Source organism: Ctenopharyngodon idella, chromosome 5 (assembly GCF_019924925.1).
Source record: "Ctenopharyngodon idella isolate HZGC_01 chromosome 5, HZGC01, whole genome shotgun sequence".
NCBI classification, from domain to species: domain Eukaryota; kingdom Metazoa; phylum Chordata; class Actinopteri; order Cypriniformes; family Xenocyprididae; genus Ctenopharyngodon; species Ctenopharyngodon idella.
This window is the reverse complement of record NC_067224.1, coordinates 13,097,307-13,117,709: the sequence shown is the minus strand read 5'-3', so window position 1 is coordinate 13,117,709 and position 20,403 is coordinate 13,097,307. Positions and strand designations below refer to the sequence as shown.

The following is a 20,403-nucleotide window of genomic DNA, read 5'->3' as shown; positions in this document are numbered from 1 at the left end:
TTGATATTGAGCTAGAGTAAACAAATACAGTAGACAAAGCCACCATACACACACACACACAGATACAAAGTGGAGTTGCTCCCTTTCTTGCTACCTTTGTGTGTTTGTTCACTTATCAATGTGCTTTTGTGCTCCTGTCCTCTGTTGCTAGGGTGGAATGAACTCCTGATTGCTTCTTTTTCGCATCGTTCCATAGCTGTGAAAGATGGGATATTATTAGCTACAGGCCTTCACGTCCATAGAAACAGTGCACATACTGCCGGTGTGGGAGCCATCTTTGACAGGTTAGTCCAAGCTTTCAGAGAAAAAGCCTGAGCCTGTATAATTTTCTTCAGTGAAACACAAAAGGTGAATTTCTAAAGAATATTTCGGATGTTCTTTTCGATATAAAGAAAGCGAATGGAGACTGGGGCTTTTAAGCTTAAAAATGACAAAATAAAATGGCGCCTTAAAAACTCAAGTAAACTGAAGTATATGACTAATGCACTATGGTGCAATAGTCAGGTTCTGGAAGTAAAAAACCCATTCATTTTCTCCATAGGGAAGTTATCAATAACTTATAAAACATTAAACTCAGATCTACAGTAGAGGCCAAAAGTGATGTCCGGCCTAGGAAAATGTACATCTTTACCCTTTATTCAAATATTATTAAAAATTTGTTAAAGATTTTGTAAGCATATTGCGTAGTTGTGCTTGGAGTGATTTTTTTTATTTGTGATAACGCAATGAAACATGCCAAATTGTGTGGACATACTTTTTGGCTAGGCTGTCATGCAAAGAATTTATGAACACATGCAAAAACAAGAGAGAACTAACAAAATATTAATAATTAATAGTAACAGTCAATGCATGTTTTTTCCTGTGAGCTTTTTGTTTTTCTGTGCATAGTAAAATAAAACCTGTAGCTGCAGTTTGCTGTTTTGGCAAAATGATTTTGTGAGATAAATATCTTAACCAAGTTTAGTGTTTTGTTCTTTCCTCATATTTAAAATATTAAAAAAATATATATAAAATATTTTCCTCATGTTTTGATGGTTTAATCAAACTTATAGGGTTATTATGAAAAATATCCCCTCCAGAAATCTCTTTTAGCCACTACTGTTGAGCTACAAGGTTGTTAGTTGATGGTATATGTCTTTGTTGAAGCCATCAACCTGTATTATTTCATCTTATTTTTAACAGTAGGGTTTAACAGTAGAATTCCAGGTGTAAACCTACATGACTCATTATTCTGCAGAGAAATCTCCACCAATCAAAAAATAAAATGGGAGGAAAAATTATATTTTAATGCTTATGCGTTCTCTCAGAAAACGTTTGCGTTCCCCCGAGAAACTGCGTTCGCTCACAAAAAAATAAAAAATAAAAGTGATGGAAATAATATGAAATGGGAGTAAAAACTAAAATTAAAAAGTTTAAAATAAAAAAGTTTATCTGTGTAATGCAATACTTTTGCAAGAAAAAAGCATTGAAATATGCCTCCTATCTCATATTTTTTCCGTCACCATGTCAACAGAGGGGCTCCTATATATGCATATTTTCAGTGTTGGTGCCACAAGTGGGCCCCAGGGGTCGTGGGCCGGCTACTTCAGTAACTGTGCCACCTTACTTCGATTCCATTTCATCCGTTGCTTCAAATCAAAGTTTGTAATGTTGTGATTCACTTCATAGCTGGTTGGTTTAGTTTCCTGCCTTTTTAACTCTTTAACAAAGACTTTTTAAAAATCCCTATGGGAAAAATGAATGGGAAACATACTTTCAGAAAAAAAGTGGACGGACGAACTGTTGCACTCTACCAAATCGTCTGAAGCTGCATGATAGTTTTGTGTGAAGGACAGACCAAAGTCGTTATTTACTGAAAACCTCAAATCTCAAATAAAATATGGTGCCATTAGACAAGAATTTAGATTTCTGCATTTTCCACACACAAAACTATCATAGGGCATCATAAGACATGGAATATAGTTGTATTAAATTTATGATATGCTTTTTTTTTTTTACATTTTGGAGCATGATAGATCCAGTCCCCATTCACTTAATTTATATGGAAAAGAGCAGCCACAACATCCTTCTAAGCATCTCCTTTTGTGTTCCATGAAAAAGAGAAAGTAACACAGGATGTTAACAATGTGAGGGTGAGTAAATAGGGGCTTTTGCACTGGAGTTCCTATAACTATCGGAGGAAATACCCGCTTTTTGGCATGTTCGCACTGCAGGAACTGGGAATGATTTTTGTAATAGGAACGCCTTTTGGGAGGACTAAATTAATTCCTACTTCAGAAGAGGGTCTAACCCAGCACAATAGGAACTACCAGTGGCATAAGTGTATGTTGACTGGCCGAACGCATACAAAACACCGGCACCCACCATTTTTAAAAATCAGTGTAAACACAGAGTTTATATATACTTACTACATAAACTCCACGAACATGGAAAACAATGATAAGACATACAGAAAGCTATGGTTAACAGCATTAACCTGTTGCCTTTGTCTGCAGCGTTGTGTTCTTTTCTCAGCCTCAATGATATGTAGCACTGCAAGTTTTCATAGGAGTTTTCGTCTCTATAGCCCTCCTTTTTCTCTTTCAATCACATAACTTATACGTCTACATTCCATCTCAGTTATCACAAAACCCACAACACACAACAAAAACACAGCTCCGATCATGGCGTCCAGTTGTTGATGTTGTTGAATGCCACACTTAAATGACGTCGCTGTTGGCCGGCTTACATCACTTAAGAGTTCCTACTGGTGGTGCGAATGCAACCAGGAAAATGACCCTAGGGGAAAATTTCGTTCTCAGGGGACTGCCCCCATAACTGAGTACCTATAACTAAGCCCCTATTAATGACCAAATTTTCATTTTGGGTGAACTATCGTTTTAAATTCAGTGTCAGAGTATAGTCTTGTGGTCTACTAAGAAACCTTTCTGTGTCCTGATAGTACACCCTGTGGAAGATTTGTGACAGCCGTAGGTCATGCACACATGAATTTTTGAAAATAACCCCTATAATGATATTAGACGCTGCATCATGAAAGTGTCCTGCACATCTTACTCTTGATTGATGCCGTTTTTACATTAAGCCGTATGGCAGTTTTATGTAGCGCTGTGATAATGTTTCACTGGCTGCGTGAGATATGCTGGTGTCCTCACTAATGAAATATATGCTGCCCGGTCTGTCTGCAGTAGAGATGAATGTGTCTTATAAGACATAATGACTTTGATTTTCAAGGCGATATGAAAACTAAATATAAAGTGGAGCGATGACTCACTGAGCCTGTTTAATATGTTACAGAACATTTACTGGCATTTTTAAGGGTATGTTGGAGAAAAATGAACTATGTCTATAATTTAGATTGGCTGAGTTGCCTGTGAGCATAAAGATTTTTGTCACTTTTTTTACAGAGTGCTGACAGAGCTTGTGTCAAAGATGAGAGACATGCAAATGGACAAGACTGAACTTGGATGCCTGCGGGCCATTGTTCTGTTCAATCCAGGTACAGTAATGTATACTTATACAAACACAGCACTCTTATGCAAGTGCGTTTAAAATGTTTTTAAAAAATGTGTTGGAATAAATCCAGAAAGGGTAAATGAGATTCATGTGACTGTAAACCTCAGTATAGCAGGCAGATCAGTATATACTGTGTACTGCAAAATAATATGTGAATGTGTTAGATAGATATATTTGACCATTTTGTTTTTCGCTTTTTGCTGTGTTTTAAAAAAAATCTTTTAGAAGTGTGTAATAGTTACATGAATGCTAGACTTAAGCTGTTTTTCCACTGTCGGGGCGAATGGTTTTTAGAACGGTAAGGAACAGTTCTAGTTATATTTCCACTTGAGCTTGGTTTAGCATGTCGCAATTACACATCGTTCTCGGCCCAGAATTCTCAGCACAGTTGGCCATGTAGTGATGTCGCCACTCAGGATTAGTCACTTGTCTGTTGCCTGGCTACCAGTTTCTCTGTAGCTGGCCAAGCGCACTATTTGAGTGAAGTAAACACAAGTTAATAATACAATTTAAAGAAATATGTGATCATCCTCCATAACGTGGAGGATATCGCTATTTCCATCTCATACAGTCTGTAAACTCTTGCGTTACCAAGACAACGACTGACGCATTTGTATTACATTTCAAAGAGCTCTGTTATCAGCCCTACAGTGGAAAATAAAACTAAATTGGCTGGGATCGACACGGAATGGAACCGTTTAGCAATGAGAACGGTTTGGCCCAATGGTGGAAAATGGCTATAATCAAGAAAATTAAAACTTTTCTCAGAGTTGAATTTTTAAAATGAGCATATATTGAGCTTATTTTTTAAAATGAATAAATCCCCTCCGAAATCCTGCAGAAGCACCTGACAAAATGTAAATTCAAGCACATTGCATTGTGGGATATGGTATCTGATGCTGAGGGCTTTGCCAAATATAGTATGGTCAGCATCCTCTCTTTAGATGTACAGTATGTGAAGAACATTCAAAGGTAATGCACTTTATTTCAGATGTTGGAACAAAACAAGATGCTGTACTTTCTGAAAAGCTTTATCTACAGCCTAAAGTTATTTGATTAAACTAGCAGTACCCATCATCCACAAGACAAGTTACAGACAAATGTACTCTATACTGTTCAAAATTTTGGGATTGGTAAGTTTTTGTAATATTTTTTAAAACAAATTTTCAGCATCATTACTCCAGTATTCAGATCTTTCAGAAATCATTCTAATATGCTGATTTGCTGCTCAAGAAACATTTCTTATTATCAATATTGAAAACAGTTGCGCTTACTATTTTTGTAGAAACTGTGATACATTTTTTTCAGGATTCTTTTAGGAACTCAAAAAGTTTAAAAGAACAGCAGTTATTTGAAATGGAAATCTTTTGTTACATTATAAATGTATTTACTGTAACTGTTAATCAATGTAACACATCCTTGCTCAATAAAAGTATTCATTTATTTATTTTTTAAAAATGTACTGACCCCACACTTTTGAACAATACCTCAACAGACACCTTAACATGACATTGTTTTGTATCAAACAAGGTTTATCCTTACATACCGATTCTTATGAAAGCTTAATGTTTAAATACGTCTAATCAATAAATTGTGGATTTTGTGTTTTTATTGACTCATAGATTCAAAAGGACTGTCTAATCCATCAGAGGTGGAGGCATTAAGGGAAAGAGTGTATGCTTCTCTAGAGGCCTACTGTAAACACAAATACCCTGATCAGCCTGGGAGGTACGCGCACACACACACACCTTTCATCTCACATGTGTTTATGTACACTTCATTATTTCACTTGTATATACAGTGGGTACGGAAAGTATTTAGACCCCCTTAAATTTTTCACTCTTTGTTATATTGCAGCCATTTGCTAAAATCATTTAAGTTCATTTTTTTCCCTCATTAATGTACACACAGCACCCCATATTGACAGAAAAACACAGAATTGTTGACATTTTTGCAGATTTATTAAAAAAGAAAAACTGAAATATCACATGGTCCTAAGTATTCAGACCCTTTGCTCAGTATTTAGTAGAAGCACCCTTTTGATCTAATACAGCCATGAGTCTTTTTGGGAAAGATGCAACTAGTTTTTCACACCTGGATTTGGGGATCCTCTGCCATTCCTCCTTGCAGATCATCTCCAGTTCTGTCAGGTTGGATGGTAAACGTTGGTGGACAGCCATTTTTAGGTCTCTCCAGAGATGCTCAATTGGGTTTAAGTCAGGGCTCTGGCTGGGCCATTCAAGAACAGTCACGGAGTTGTTGTGAAGCCACTCCTTCGTTATTTTAGCTGTGTGCTTAGGGTCATTGTCTTGTTGGAAGGTAAACCTTCGGCCCAGTCTGAGGTCCTGAGCACTCTGGAGAAGGTTTTTGTCCAGGATATCCCTGTACTTGGCCACATTCATCTTTCCCTCGATTACAACCAGTCGTCCTGTCCCTGCAGCTGAAAAACTCCCCCACAGCATGATGCTGCCACCACCATGCTTCACTGTTGGGACTGTATTGGACAGGTGATGAGTAGTGCCTGGTTTTCTCCACACATACCGCTTAGAATTAAGGCCAAAAAGTTCTATCTTGGTCTCATCAGACCAGAGAATCTTATTTCTCACAATCTTGGAGTCCTTCAGGTGTTTTTTCATGTGTCTTGCACTGAGGAGAGGCTTCCGTCGGGCCACTCTGCCATAAAGCCCCGACTGGTGGAGGGCTGCAGTGATGGTTGACTTTCTACAACTTTCTCCCATCTCCCGACTGCATCTCTGGAGCTCAGCCACAGTGATCTTTGGGTTCTTCTTTACCTCTCTCACCAAGGCTCTTCTCCCCCGATAGCTCAGTTTGGCCGGACGGCCAGCTCTAGGAAGGGTTCTGGTCGTCCCAAACGTCTTCCATTTAAGGATTATGGAGGCCACTGTGCTCTTAGGAACCTTAAGTGCAGCAGAAATTTTTTTGTAACCTTGGCCAGATCTGTGCCTTGCCACAATTCTGTCTCTGAGCTCTTCAGGCAGTTCCTTTGACCTCATGATTCTCATTTGCTCTGACATGCACTGTGAGCTGTAAGGTCTTATATAGACAGGTGTGTGGCTTTCCTAATCAAGTCCAATCAGTATAATCAAACACAGCTGGACTCAAATGAAGGTGTAGAACCATCTCAAGGATGATCAGAAGAAATGGACAGCACCTGAGTTAAATATATGAGTGTCACAGCAAAGGGTCTGAATACTTAGGACCATGTGATATTTCAGTTTTTTTTTAATAAATCTGCAAAAATGTCAACAATTCTGTGTTTTTCTGTCAATATGGAGTGCTGTGTGTACATTAATGAGGGAAAAAAAATTAACTTAAATGATTTTAGCAAATGGCTGCAATATAACAAAGAGTGAAAAATTTAAGGGGGTCTGAATACTTTCCGTACCCACTGTAAAATTAAAGTAATAGCACAAAACAAAAAGAGTGCTATAGAGATTTAGAAAAGGTTTAATTGGATTCAGAGTGAGCATGATATATTTTTTCATTTCATGTTCATTCATTTTATTTCATTTTCACAACCCATTTTACTTATAGTAAAAGTCAGTTTGCTTATTTTCTACATATATGTTAAAAAAAAACTCTTATGCTAATTAAGGCTGCATTTATTTGATCAAAAATACAATAAAAACATGAATATTGCAAAATATTAATACAATTTAAAACAACGGTTTACCATTTAAATATATTTTAAAGTGTAATTTATTCCTGTGATGGCAAAGCTGAATTTTCAGCAGTTAGTACTCCATTCTTCAGTGTCACATGATCCATCAGAAATCATTTGGTAACACTTTACTTAAAGCCTTTATGTATAATGCATTATAAAGGTATTCATAATGTATGTTATAATGCATTATATCTTTTCATAAGCAATTGTAACCAAAGTTCAAATGCATTATAATACTTTTCAGATTCCAGGTTAAATTTAAAATTGGGTGTTTAAATGCATTATACTTTCTAAAGACATAACATATGTATTATAATGCATTACAACTAGTTACAATTACTTATGAGATCATACAATGCATTATAAGGTGCATTACAAGGCATAATTAATGCGTTAAAATACTTTTATAATGCATTATATATTTAAGTAAAGTGTTACCAATCATTCTAATTTGGTGCTCTAGAAACATTTCTTATTGATATCAATGTTGAAAACAGTTGTGCTGCTTAATATGCTTGTGAAAAACATGATACATTCAGGATTCTTTGATGAATCAAAAGTTTAAAAGAATAGCATTTATTTGAAATATTTTGTAACATTATAAATGTCTTTACAGTCACTTTTGATCAATTTAATGTGGCCTTGGTGAATAGAAATATATAAAAACCTTACTGTCCCCAAACTTTTGAACGAAGTTTAATTTATTTACAAATTATTGATGATTTACCACAACTTAAAGGGTTAGTTCACCCAAAAATGAAAATAATGTCATTTATTACTCACCCTCATGTCGTTCTACACCCGTAAGGCCTTGTTCATCTTCGGAACACAAATTAAGATATTATCAATGAAATCCAATGGCTCAGTGAGGCCACTATTGAGAGCAAAGCCACCGAACCTCTCATGATCCATAAAGGTACTAAAAACATATTTAAAACAGTTCATGTGACTTCAGTGGTTATAAAGCAACGAGAATACTTTTTTGTGCACCAAAAAAACAAAATAACGACTTTTTAACAATATCTCGTGATGGCCGATTTCAAAACGCTGCTTCAGAGCTTTACGAATCTTTTGTTTCGAATTAGTGATTCGGATCTCCTATCAAATGGCTAAACTGCTGAAATCACATGACTTTGGCGCTCCAAACCACTGATTCAATTCGTAAAACTCCGATGCAGTGTTTTGAAATCGGCCATCACTAGATATTGTTGAAAAGTCTTTTTTATAATATTAAGGTAGAACCACCGTACTCACATGAACTGTTTTAAATATGTTTTTAGTACCTTTATGGATCTTGAGAGGTTCAGTGGCTTTGTTCTCAATAGAGGCCTCACTGAGCCATCGGATTTCATCAAAAATTAATTTGTGTTTAGAAGATGAGCGAAGGTCTTACGGGTGTAGAATGACATGAGGGTGAGTAATTAATGACAGAATTTTCATTTTTGGATGAACTAACATTTTAAGAAAACAGCTTAATTTTTACACTGTGCTAATCCACACATTGACATCACTTGTTTCACAAACAGATTTGCCAAGCTGTTACTGCGTCTGCCTGCTCTGCGCTCCATCGGCCTGAAATGTCTCGAACATCTCTTCTTTTTCAAGTTAATCGGGGACACGCCCATCGACACTTTCCTAATGGAAATGCTCGAGGCGCCACACCAAATGACATGAGGGAATAATTTCTTTTCATCTCCGCCCCCTCTAACAGAGGGTGCAGCTTATGTATAGAACACTACAGGAGGGACAGGACACATCTCGGATCTCACCGAAGAGGACTGAACCAAGAGTAATTCTACCTAGGTGTTTCATCAGAAACATTGCGCAATCCACAAAATACTGAGTAACTGTTCATTGCGGAATACTATACAGGATGGATTAAGTGAGGGGTTTATTTTCTTCCTGGTTTGCATGCACGTTTGGGAAGTCACAAACTTCTGGACAGGTTTTTTTTTTTACCGGTTTCTCATTTCTTCTGCCTTACAGAGGTCTACCTCTGCTTTCCATTGAGTACACAGCCAAAACGCCTCATCTCTGAACTCACAATCATTTTGCTGTGAATTTTCAGATTTCATGAGGATAAAAAATACCTCGGATGCACTTCTTCATGCAGCTGTCCTTAAAGAACACATCACTGTATCTACCATTAGAAGCTCTTGCTGAAATCGTAGCAGAGTTCAGTGTTAACAGTGTTAAAAGGACCACATTTGTTTTTTTGTTTGTTTTTCCAGGCACTTAGAAATTGCTTCTTTCAAGTGGTATTGTCATACGTCAGGATGCTTAAAGTCCATCTTCATGAGGAAGAATCTGCACACAGTTTGGCTTTAAGTCATTTTCTTTTTGGGAGATATATGGGCCTATGAATAACAGAATGGCCTAAAAAGAATGAAAAGCAGGTGTTCTCTTGGCTGAACTCACGCTGGATGAAAATACAATGATTCATTGTTAGAATTGTGTAAAAAAAAAAAAAAAAATTGAAAAGGATTTTTCATGATTTTTTGCCTCTATAATTCAGCATAAATATGTATTATTTCCAAAGATTTTCAATAATGTTTATATATCATCTGATAATTCCCAGCAAGTGGGTGTTTGTGATTTGAAAATATGCAATGAGTTAAAGGAATCCAGATGATACTCTGGCCTCAGGGAATCAGGAGGTTTGAGAAGTGCTATGTCTGTCCCCTATTGGAAGAGTTGTGACATTACAGCTGCACTCATTTGCTATTACATGGAATTGTTACAGTTTAAGAGTTGGATTGTCATAAAATGCATGGCAAACATTGCAAAGTAACCATTTCTATGCCTCAGGTTGATGCAAAATGCAAAAACCCACATTTTCTTGTGTTTTTGGTTTTGTTGTGCAGTGTCTTATCTGTCATAAGCAAGAAACTGTAAATGGTGATAATTACAGGTTCATACCATTTGTACTAACGCATCAAACCTCATTTGCAGATTGAGCCAATCTGAACCAGTGTTTTAATGATGACAATGAATTTAAAATAATTATTATTGGAATTCAGGAGGTATGTGAGCTGTGTAGCAGGAATTTAAAGAATTGTCATTAGCAGACATAGTGCAGAAGACCTGCTGATTTAGACTACACATTCTGCCAAAAGTCTATTACGCCAGGCCTCACAGCAAAATGACAACAGACTATTCAGTCTAATATGCACACAAACAGCATATAATGTCTATTTAATTGCTATACAGAACCTAAAGTTATAGTTTTCATGTTTTTATGTTTTCAATCAGCAGTCAGGGAAGATCAGTGCTTTGATTTTGCTAGTTCTGTTATTGAATATCTTTGGCCTTTCATTACTCCAAAACCAGCATATTTAAAATGTGCAAACAAGAACTAAAAGCCCCTTGCTGAGGTAAAGAAGAAAAACTGTATTGGACTAGTCAAACAGGGTTTGTTAGACCACCAGGAGCCAGGCACATCTTATCTGATATCAGCTGCAATCCTGATGTGCCGCCATCAGACATCTTTCTCTGAATCTGTAATATTTCCCTGTGACTGTGAGACACCAGCCATCACAGGACAAGTTAACAAAACACAAAAGAGATGCATTTTAAGAGAATTATCTATTTTTGTACAAAGTGTAATTTTTTTTCTCTGTATCATTATTTCATCAGTTCTATGTTGTTCATATTGTTGGTGTAAATATTCCTTTTTAAGTGGAGCCATGCCCTTATGCCTGAACTGAGGGAAAGGTTTACGTGCAAAGGCTTCTGGTCCTCTGCCATTTGTTTTCATGGTACCCTCACCTGAGCTGAGGATGCTCACTCTTTTTTACAAGACAAATTGAGGGTGTATTGTGTATTGACCTATTATATAATGTCTGCTCAAAGGACTATTAAATTTCAGATTGTAAAAAAAGACTGTGATGTCAATCTTCAGAAAACATTAAAGTATTTGATAGTTATGAATAAATGATGACATACAAGATATTTCTAGACAGGATATTTCTATATACTCCTATCACAAAGCATGCTGAAGATTATGAATTTTATGGAGATTAACCTACTGCTCCAATGGATCAAAGCCAAACCATAAAAATAAAACTGAAGACAAATGAATATCTTTAAATTCAAAGCTGAAATGCTGGAAAATTATGTTTAGAAAGAATTGAAGTTTCCAACGGACATTGCTAATTTACATATAAATATCAATAATTGCAATATGATTAAACAAAAAGCAGAAAAGGCAAACATTTGACAGCAAAAACTGACATCAAAAGACATTTTCTCGTTCAACAAAAACATTTATATATACATTTTTGGTACATATATTTTTACCCAAATAGAACAATAAAACAATAGTATTCATGATTTGATAGAAAACATTTGCTCTTCAGTAATAAATTAAAACGAACTGAAAACATTACAGTAGATTATACAGTATATTAAAGGGTTAGTTATCCCAAAAATGAAAATTCTGTCATTAATTACTTGCCCTCATGTCATTCCAAACCCTTAAGACATCTTCGGAACTTCTTCGTCTTTGAAACACAAATTAAGAACTTTTTAATGAAATCTAAGAGCTTTCTGTCCCTCCATTGACAGCCTACACAACTGCAAAAAAACATAATTTACCACTTTATTTACAAAATATTAATCTCCAACGTCCACAAGAGCACTACCACGTACGCATGTTGGGTTGACGCGAGAGCAGATGTAGTTGCGAGATTAATATTTTGTAAATAATGTTTTTTTGTGCAAACAAAGCACTCACGTCGCTTCATAAAATTGAGGTTAAACCACTGGAGTCACATGGATTCCTTTAATGATGTCCTTACTACCTTTACTACCTGGGGCTTGAAAGTGGTAGCTGCCTAGGCTGTCAATGGAGGGACAGAAAGCTCTCAGATTTCATTAAAAAGATCTTCATTTGTGTTCCAAAGATGAACAAATGTCTTATGGGTTTGGAACGACATGAGGGTGAGTAATTAATGACAGAATTTTCATTTTTGGGTGAATTAAAACTTTAAGGGGAGAAAAGGCTTAATGATAAGTGAGATGTCACTATTATAAGCAGATAGGACCTGCCCATCTCTCAGATAAACCTGCATTCATGTGCTATCAAACCATTGTAAAATACAGACACTATTCGAAGTCAGTCTAAATTTTTCTACTAAAGCCTCTGAAGTACTATGCTTTAACTTAACAATCACTCTTCCACAGTTTGATGGTCTTGTCGTTCTCCAGGGCTGCAGAGGCAATGATGTTTTCTGTAGGGTGGCAGGCTGTCGAGATCACTACATCTAAGGACAAAAATACATCATATTTACAATGTCTTACCTCTTATGTTAACAAAATGAAAGAGACTGCATTGTCTGGGAGGTCAATCAAATGTCATATACCTGTGTGCCCTTGTAATTTCTGCACAATTTCTTTGGTCTGCAAGTTCCAAATATACACCATATTGTCTTCAGAGCCTGAGACGATCCACTGAATGAAAGCAAGACAGATTCAGGTTATTCAAAAAAAAAAAAAAAAAAAAAAAACTGGCCTAAAATAACTATATAGCTATGTGTTGAAACAAATACTTTGACAAAGTAGAACAGAACCTACCTTTCCTCCAGTCACAGAAAAATTGGCAAACACGCAATACTTTTCATTCTTATGTCCAGTATATGTCTTGAGACACTAAAAAAAATATTAAAAGGAACAATAGATCATTTAAAGCATGAAATATTACCCACATGTTTACTTAGCTAAATGTGGACATTCTATTGTTTTTATATACAGCTATTTAGAAATACTATACCTTAACCCTAAAAGAAAATGTTCTGCATTTTTACAATTAAACAAAAAAGTTATTTTCTATTTATCTCTTTTGTTAACCTTCTTACAAATGAGCACGTCCCCAAAAGAGGTTTTAGGGTAACATGGGGGAAGATGCCCCCATAAGAACAATGTGGATTTACTTTTAAACCGTAACATATTAAGATATAAGTTTAGCATGTGCAGGATGATGATGCATCAGCCAATTTGTTATTATAGGAAATAAATTGAAACATTTGCTAATTTAGTTGTTATAGTACAAAATGTAACATATTAAAAGACGGGTAAGATGGCCCCTATTGGGGTAAGTTGACCCTCCTACCTGGGGTAAGAAGCCCATTTGATTACAATAAGTATTAAATTTAAAAATAATAACACAAGTAACATCATTGCACTTCTGTGCCAAATCTGGGGTAGGGGGTCATCTTACCCCAAGGGTCTAATTTTAACTTTTTACTTTAAAATAAAAACTCTTAACTTTTACTCCTCAAATCTAAAAACATTAATGTGTCCATAAATCCCTCGTTAACAAATAGATACAAAAAACTTTGATATTCAACATAAAATGTCATAGATCACTATTTTCCAAAGACACAAAATTAGATCAATTAACCTTAAAACTGTTTCGGCTGACTAAATCTCACAAATGTTGATATTCAGATAAAATAACAAAATTAAAAATAGCATAGCCATTCATCAAAAGTGCTGAAATGAGTGGGGGGGTCATCTTGCCCCGGTGGCATCTTACCCTATCTCAATTCTGGGTATAAATTTGTCCCCAAAATATGATTAAGTAGGTAAACACACACACGTATGTTTGACTATATTAGTAAGGATATCTCATGGACATCCATTGTTTTTATATATAAGATTAATGATATTTGTTTTCGCCTAACCTGCCCTATGCCTAAACATAACCCTCACAGAAACCTGTGCAAAACACTAAATTTAAATTTTGGACCTCACAAGTATTGTCAACCCTGTACACATGTACATACAAATTCGCATTATCAGCATGTCACAAAATATTTTTATTAATGTAGTAAAATTAATAGTATGTAAATTATATACACTATTAATTTGAATGTATTAAAACAATATTTTCTGATAAAAAATGTTAATCAGTAGCAGTCAACATTCATTATAATTAAATGACATACCTTTCCTTTGCTGTAGTCCCAGAGCTTTAAGGTACTGTAAGGAAAAGAAAAAAAAAAGATATGAACATAAGCATGTTTATTAACTAACATTAATAAAAGGTTAATAAATGCTGTAAAAATAATGCTCATGTTAATGAGACCTTATTGTAAAGTGTTACCATAATATTTAAATAATTATATTTGTTTTTACAATTGTTTTTAACTAAATGCATATTGTCTCAGAAACTCTGCACTGAATAGAAAACATCACTAGGGGGATGAGTTCACTTACTTGTCCAGTGTTGCAGCTAGAATGTATTTTCCATTTGGAGAAAACTTCACAAATGAGACAGGAGGGTTGTCATCATCTGGAAATAATAATAAAAAAAAAAGTTCTCCATCAACAGACTCTCCTTATTTGCATTTAGAGCAGCCACATTTATCCAAATTATACACCCCACACCATCCTGCCATCTGGCACCACAACAACACTCACTCAACATCTAAAGTCCAGCTATAATTAGAAAACTTGATACTATGCTCTCCAGCTTCATCAGTACATATGGTACATACTAAAGAGAAAACAGTCACATACCTATAAGAGTTCTCAGACATTGTCCTGAAGCAGTGTCCCACAATCGACTGAAACAGTACATGAAAGGATAAATAATGACATCACATCGGTCTTAAAGAATCATAAGTTAGGATAGTGGCTTACTTAGAGGTGCTGCAAGTAAATGTATTAGTATATCTGCTCTACCTGACAGAGAATGTGCTATGCCACTCTCCCTTTTACATGTTTGGATTTGCTGACATGCCTTTGTAGGGCAGGGTTTTGGAGAGAGGGTGTGTGTTTGAAGAGATGGGGGTGGTCTAGAGTAAGTTAGCAAAAATGCTGAAATGGATTTCAGCACTTTTAAAGTGCCCCTATTACGATATTTTAAAGGTTCCTAATTGCGTTTTGGAGGTCTCCTACAATAGGTTTACATGCATCCAAGGTATATATAAAAAAAATAAAAAAAATTCATAATATACATTGCACATCACCTTATTTTTCAGAGTCTGAAAACAGTTTGTTTGAGGATTCAATCTCTCTAAACCCCTCCTTACCGTGAGCCTACTCTGCTCTGATTGGTCTGACAGCCCAGTTTGTTGGTCTACTGCTTACAGTGCGTGTCAGAAATAAAATGCCTATTACCATATCTGAATTTCAGCTCCGGAGGCTTCCTCAGCACTTGATACACAGTGATACGAATGATGGCATCAGTTTTTCCATATCAATTCCAGCAAAAGTCCTCATCCTTTTGAAGTGCATGCAAAGTGGATTCGCAGCGCTGAAAACAGCATCTTCTTGACATGTCGACAACACGAACCAAACTCTTCCAGGCCTCAGCTACAGCTACAGTGTTTGAGGGCGGGTCAAAGTAGATGTTGTTCGGTATTATGTACTAGGAAGGTTTTATGTAACAGGAAGTGAGACTAGAATTGCTGATGACTCATTCAAGCAGTTCGGAATCGATTATTTCTTTTAGGAGAAAAAAACTTTTTTTTGTCATGTACTTTGATCATTAAAACTTTGCAGACCGTTTATATTCACAAACAGCTATATTACACACTGCATGAAAGATAAAATTCAAAAAAGCATATTAGCGGTACTTTAATAGAAGGCACTACTTAACTTACCATAAACCATCATAGCTACTGGATACTATCAGAGATCCGTCTCTGTTGAAGTGAACCTAGAAACATTAGATGAAAGCGACATCATCAAAATCCACATGCAAGCTAACAAAAAGATTTTTTAGGAGTTGATGTTCACCGCTGAGACTGGGTCCGAGTGAGCTGGCAGGGTCTTCAGACACTTCCCAGTTTTGACATCCCAAATCCGTACACTCTCATCAAACTGTCAACATGAACCACACCGCTCGATCACTAAATGACATACAATTGTAATCGTCGTCTCATATGCATATGTATTTTTATGCATTTAAAAAATAATCCATCTGTCTGTTTACTTACAGATCCAGAAACAACAAGATTCGACTGTGGGTTGAAGTTACAACAGAAGACGTAGTTGCTGTGGCCTTTTAGTGTCTTAAGACATTTTCCCTTTAAATGCATGACAGAAAATTTGGGGAAAAAACTCAGAAACTGATATGGATGAAACCTACAGCATCAGAATATTATATATATATATATATATATATATATAAATATCTAAAAGATTTACCGAACTCATATCCCAGATCTTCAGTGTCTTGTCATCTGATGCAGACACCAAAAGATTTGAGTCTGAGGACCAGGCCACATCTGATATTCCCTGCCAAATACAAAACACAGCGCAATATGCTCTCTAAATGTTGGGACTGGAATATTCTTAAGAGTATTTTTTATACAATAGCATTTCTTTAATACATATGTCTTTGAATACTGAGCAAGGGATTGAACCTGAATGTTGCTGGATTTACAGACTGAGTCTTTAAAAGAGGGTGTCACCCAAAAATGCAATTCTGTCATCATTTACTCACCCTCATGTTGTTCCAAACTCAAAAGAATTTCATTTATCTTCGAAATGCAAATGAAGGTATACTTAATGAAACCTGAGAGATTACTTCACTGAAAGTCCATTCCACCAAAACTTTGACATGTTCAGAAAGAGATTTTAAACTAATTCATATGACTCGTGCATTTAAATCCAAGTCTACCAAGAGACACAATTGCTTTATATAATGGAACATTGGTAAAGTACATTGATCAACAACAAGGATAAACATTGATCAACATAGAGCTTATCAAATATGGTCAAAGACAGCTCAATTGTTTGTGATGATTTCATGGACTTTTTGAAGAGTGAAAGTCTTGGTAAAATGGACTTTTAACAGAGGGACAGAAATGTTTCAGTTTTCATCAAAAATATCCTGTGTTTCGAAAACGATTGAAAGTCTTAAACAGTTCTCAGCATAAATGAGTACACCCCCTTTGAAAAGTAACATTTTAAACTATATCTCAATGAACACAAAAACAATTTCCAAAATGTTGACAAGACTAAATTTAATATGACATCTGTTTAACGAAAGTAAGGTTAATAATAGAACTTAGATAACACATTTTTCAGTTTTACTCAAATTAGGGTGATGCAAAAATGAGAACACTCCACAACAAAAAAAATACTACATCTAGTACTTTGTATGGCCTTCATGATTTTTAATGACAGCACAAAGTCTTCTAGGCAAGGAATGAACAAGTTGGCAACATCTATCTTTTTCCATTTTTCAAGAATGACCTCTTTTAGAGACTGGATGCTGGATGGAGAGTGATGCTCAACTTGTCTCTTCCCCATAGGTGTTCGACTGGGTTCAGATCAGGAGACATACTTGGCCACTGAATCACTTTCACCCTGTTCTTCTTCAGAAATCCAACAGTGGTCTTAGATGTGTGTTTAGGATCATTGTCATGTTGGAAAAGTGCACGACGACCAAGGGCACGGAGTGATGTTAGCATCTTCTCTTTCAGTATAGAGCAGTACATCTGTGAATTCATGATGCCATCAGTGAAATGCAGCTCCCCGACACCAGCAGCACTCATGCACATAAGGACACTGCCACCACCATGTTTCGCTGTAGGCAATATGCATTTTTCTTTGTATTCCTCACCTTTGCGACGCCATACAGTTTTGAAGCCATTAGTTCTAAAAACATATATCTTGGTCTCATCACTCTAGAGTATAGAGTCCCAGTAGTCTTCATCTTTGTCAGCATGGGCCCTGGCAAACTCTAGGCAGGCTTTTTTTGTGCCTGGGCTTTAGGAGAGGCTTCTTTCGTGGACGGCAGCCATGCATGCCATTCCTCTGCAGTGTACGCCGTATTGTGTCACGGGAAATAGTCACCCTAGTTTGGCTTTCTACTTCTTTAGATAACTGCAGTGAACTTGAATGCCGATTTTCTTCAACCCTTCTCATCAGAAGACGCTCCTGTTGAGGTGTTAACTTCCGTGGACCACCTGGATGTCTCTGTGAGATGGTTGCAGTTCCATCTTTTTTCAATTTTTGTACCACTTTTGCTACAGTATTCTGACTGATAAGTAAAGTTTTGCTGATCTTCTTGTAGCCTTCACCTTTCTGGTGTAAAGAAATTATTTTCTTTCTCAGGTCTTGTGACATTTCTCTTCCATGTGGTGCCATTGCTGACAGCATGAAATGGGAAGGGGTTTTAACACCCTTTTATAGTCAACTGTCTGCTGGACACCTGTGTAAAGAATAATTAGACTCACCTGTGGTTGAATTCTTGTTAAATTAGACATTTGTAGTCTAAAATTTAGCTTTGTTCCAGAGACTTTCAGTGGGGTGTTCTCATTTTTGCATCACCCTAATTTGAGTAAAAATTAAAATGTTGTTCTCTAAGTTATATTATTAACCTTACTTTCATGTTATAAGTTAAACAGATGTTATATAAAACTTAGTCTTGTCAACATTTTGGAAATTGTTTTTGTGTTCATTGAGATATTGTTTAAAATGTTACTTTTCAAAGGGGTGTACTCATTTACGCTGAGCACTGTAGGTTTGAAACAACATGAGTAATTGATGACAGAATTTTCATTTTTGGGTGAACTATCATTTTAACTTAGATTAAACTCACAAGTTTATGTCCTGCAAGACTCTTCTCAAATTTTCCATCAAAAGTGCCCCATATTTTGATGAGCTTGTCTGCCGCTGAAAAAGAGAATGTCATTTTTTAAATCTTCAGACATTGGTTTGCTTTTTGTAGATTACAGTTGAATGTTACAACACATAACAAACAAACAAACAAGCACTGCTTACATGAACTGGCTAACCATTCACCACTTGGGCTAAATTTCACTGATGATATAGCTTTTGTGTGGCCTGCGAGGGTGAACTTCAATGAGTAGTTTGGCTTCACAGGGGCAGACTAGAAAAAAAGACATATACAGATTACATCAACAGAGAAAAAAAACTTATCTTCTGGCTGAAACTGCGTTTAAAGTTGGCATGAAACCTAAATGTAGGGCAGGAAGTGGTTTTGTCTATCAGGAATTGACTGGATCGTTGTGGTTTGCTACTGCTGTGATCTCATGTGAGTGACAGGTTGCCCTCACGCCAGTAAACATGTCTTCAGAGAAGAGATATTGTTGCAAGAGGGATGGAAAGTTACTTTATATATAATGATGTGCACAGATAAATTATTTATAATAAATACCGTAATATTGGTCAATTTTGAATTCATAACAACTTTAAAAGCGCAAAGCAACCAAAAGGCTATTTTTTTTTTATTATTATTTTTTTTTATCTACCTTAGAGGATGATGATGCTGAATGTGTCTTATGTGTTTCTGTGTCCAGCTTCTTCTCCTCTGATGCCATCACTGCATCTCATGTGGTCAAATACAGTTGTTCTAAATAATAGAGAAAGAGATCATAACGTAATTGAACATACTATAAAGATGTACACGATTCAAATAAATGCCATTTATTTAAGTAGTATATCAACAACACAAACTTGACAGTTGAAAGCATTGGGCTGCTACAAAATGCACATGGCCTAAAAGGAAAGTCTCACTATAATAGCATGGCAGCCAAGCCAGTTACTTCCTCTGACTAATTCATGTTTATTTAGAACTGCGAATGGTGTGGCGTATATTTTGACAGTCACACATAAATCAGTTACAACAGTAAACAACTGTGTAGTTGCCGCCCTATCACTGCTGTCCACTCACACACCTAGCACGGCTAACAACCGAACCACAGTGCTTGCATTCAGCTCAGGTTTTCATATCACATAAGCGACGAAACACGAACAAACAATAATAACTTACTGGAAGGTTCTGAACCAAAGTTTCGGTTTCAAACCAGCCGCTCCAAACGATAATGTTTACAAAACAAGTAGTAGAAGACGCGTCGGGACACTTGCTGAGCCAAATAGAAATTACACACGCGCCACCGCGCATGTGCAGTATGTAATGACAACTTGAGTTTCTTGTTACTTGCTGTCTTCTTCACTTTATGCGACAAATATAAATTTTGCACAGCTTTAGTTCCTCCAAATAAATTGTGAACAAACTCATCTATTTTTTATTTAAGTACTTTGCGAGTAAGTTTGTTTAAATATTTCATCTAATAGAAGAGAAAGTGGTTTTTCGCTCCATACAGAGCTGATCTGGGATCAGTCTTACTGTTTTGACTGTTTTAAATTTAAATTTTTTGGTGATGATCGTTAACATCATCGGTCATGAGATGTGTAACATCACAAACAAACTATTTACTCAT

At 36.1% G+C, this 20,403-nt stretch overlaps 2 protein-coding genes across 3 annotated transcripts in view; one reads left to right on the top strand and one right to left on the bottom strand.

Annotated features, from left to right (window-relative positions):
• rxrab (retinoid x receptor, alpha b) overlaps positions 1-11,078 on the top strand; it is a 71,825-nt gene extending 60,747 nt beyond the window's left edge. For both annotated transcript variants that reach the window (XM_051893814.1, XM_051893813.1), the window contains 4 exons: positions 152-284; positions 3,405-3,496; positions 5,136-5,241; positions 8,725-11,078. In XM_051893814.1, coding sequence (XP_051749774.1) covers positions 152-284; positions 3,405-3,496; positions 5,136-5,241; positions 8,725-8,872 — 479 coding nt within the window. In that variant the 3' untranslated portion in view covers positions 8,873-11,078. The remainder of the gene's footprint in view (positions 1-151; positions 285-3,404; positions 3,497-5,135; positions 5,242-8,724) is intronic.
• A 364-nt stretch (positions 11,079-11,442) lies between these two features.
• LOC127512678 (WD repeat-containing protein 5-like) lies at positions 11,443-20,120 on the bottom strand. Its single transcript, XM_051893825.1, has 14 exons — positions 19,953-20,120; positions 19,432-19,532; positions 18,941-19,049; positions 18,759-18,832; positions 16,355-16,444; positions 16,144-16,233; positions 15,944-16,027; positions 15,808-15,863; positions 14,720-14,766; positions 14,417-14,492; positions 14,146-14,179; positions 12,773-12,847; positions 12,562-12,649; positions 11,443-12,462 (listed from the first exon to the last, which is right to left on the bottom strand). Exons 2-14 carry the CDS (start codon positions 19,498-19,500, stop codon positions 12,362-12,364), a joined length of 993 nt encoding a protein of 330 aa, XP_051749785.1. The 5' UTR covers positions 19,501-19,532; positions 19,953-20,120; the 3' UTR covers positions 11,443-12,361.
• Between the last annotated feature and the right edge of the window lie 283 nt (positions 20,121-20,403).

Coding starts and splice junctions, on each gene's coding strand:
- LOC127512678 (XM_051893825.1), bottom strand. CDS start 19,500: ATGGCATCAGAGGAGAAGAAGCTGGACACAGAAACACATAAGACACAT. Junction 16,445..18,758: donor GTCTTGCAGGACATAAACTT/GTGAGTTTAATC, acceptor TGTATTTGGCAG/GGAATATCAGATGTGGCCTG. Junction 15,864..15,943: donor ACTCGGACCCAGTCTCAGCG/GTGAACATCAAC, acceptor TAATGTTTCTAG/GTTCACTTCAACAGAGACGG.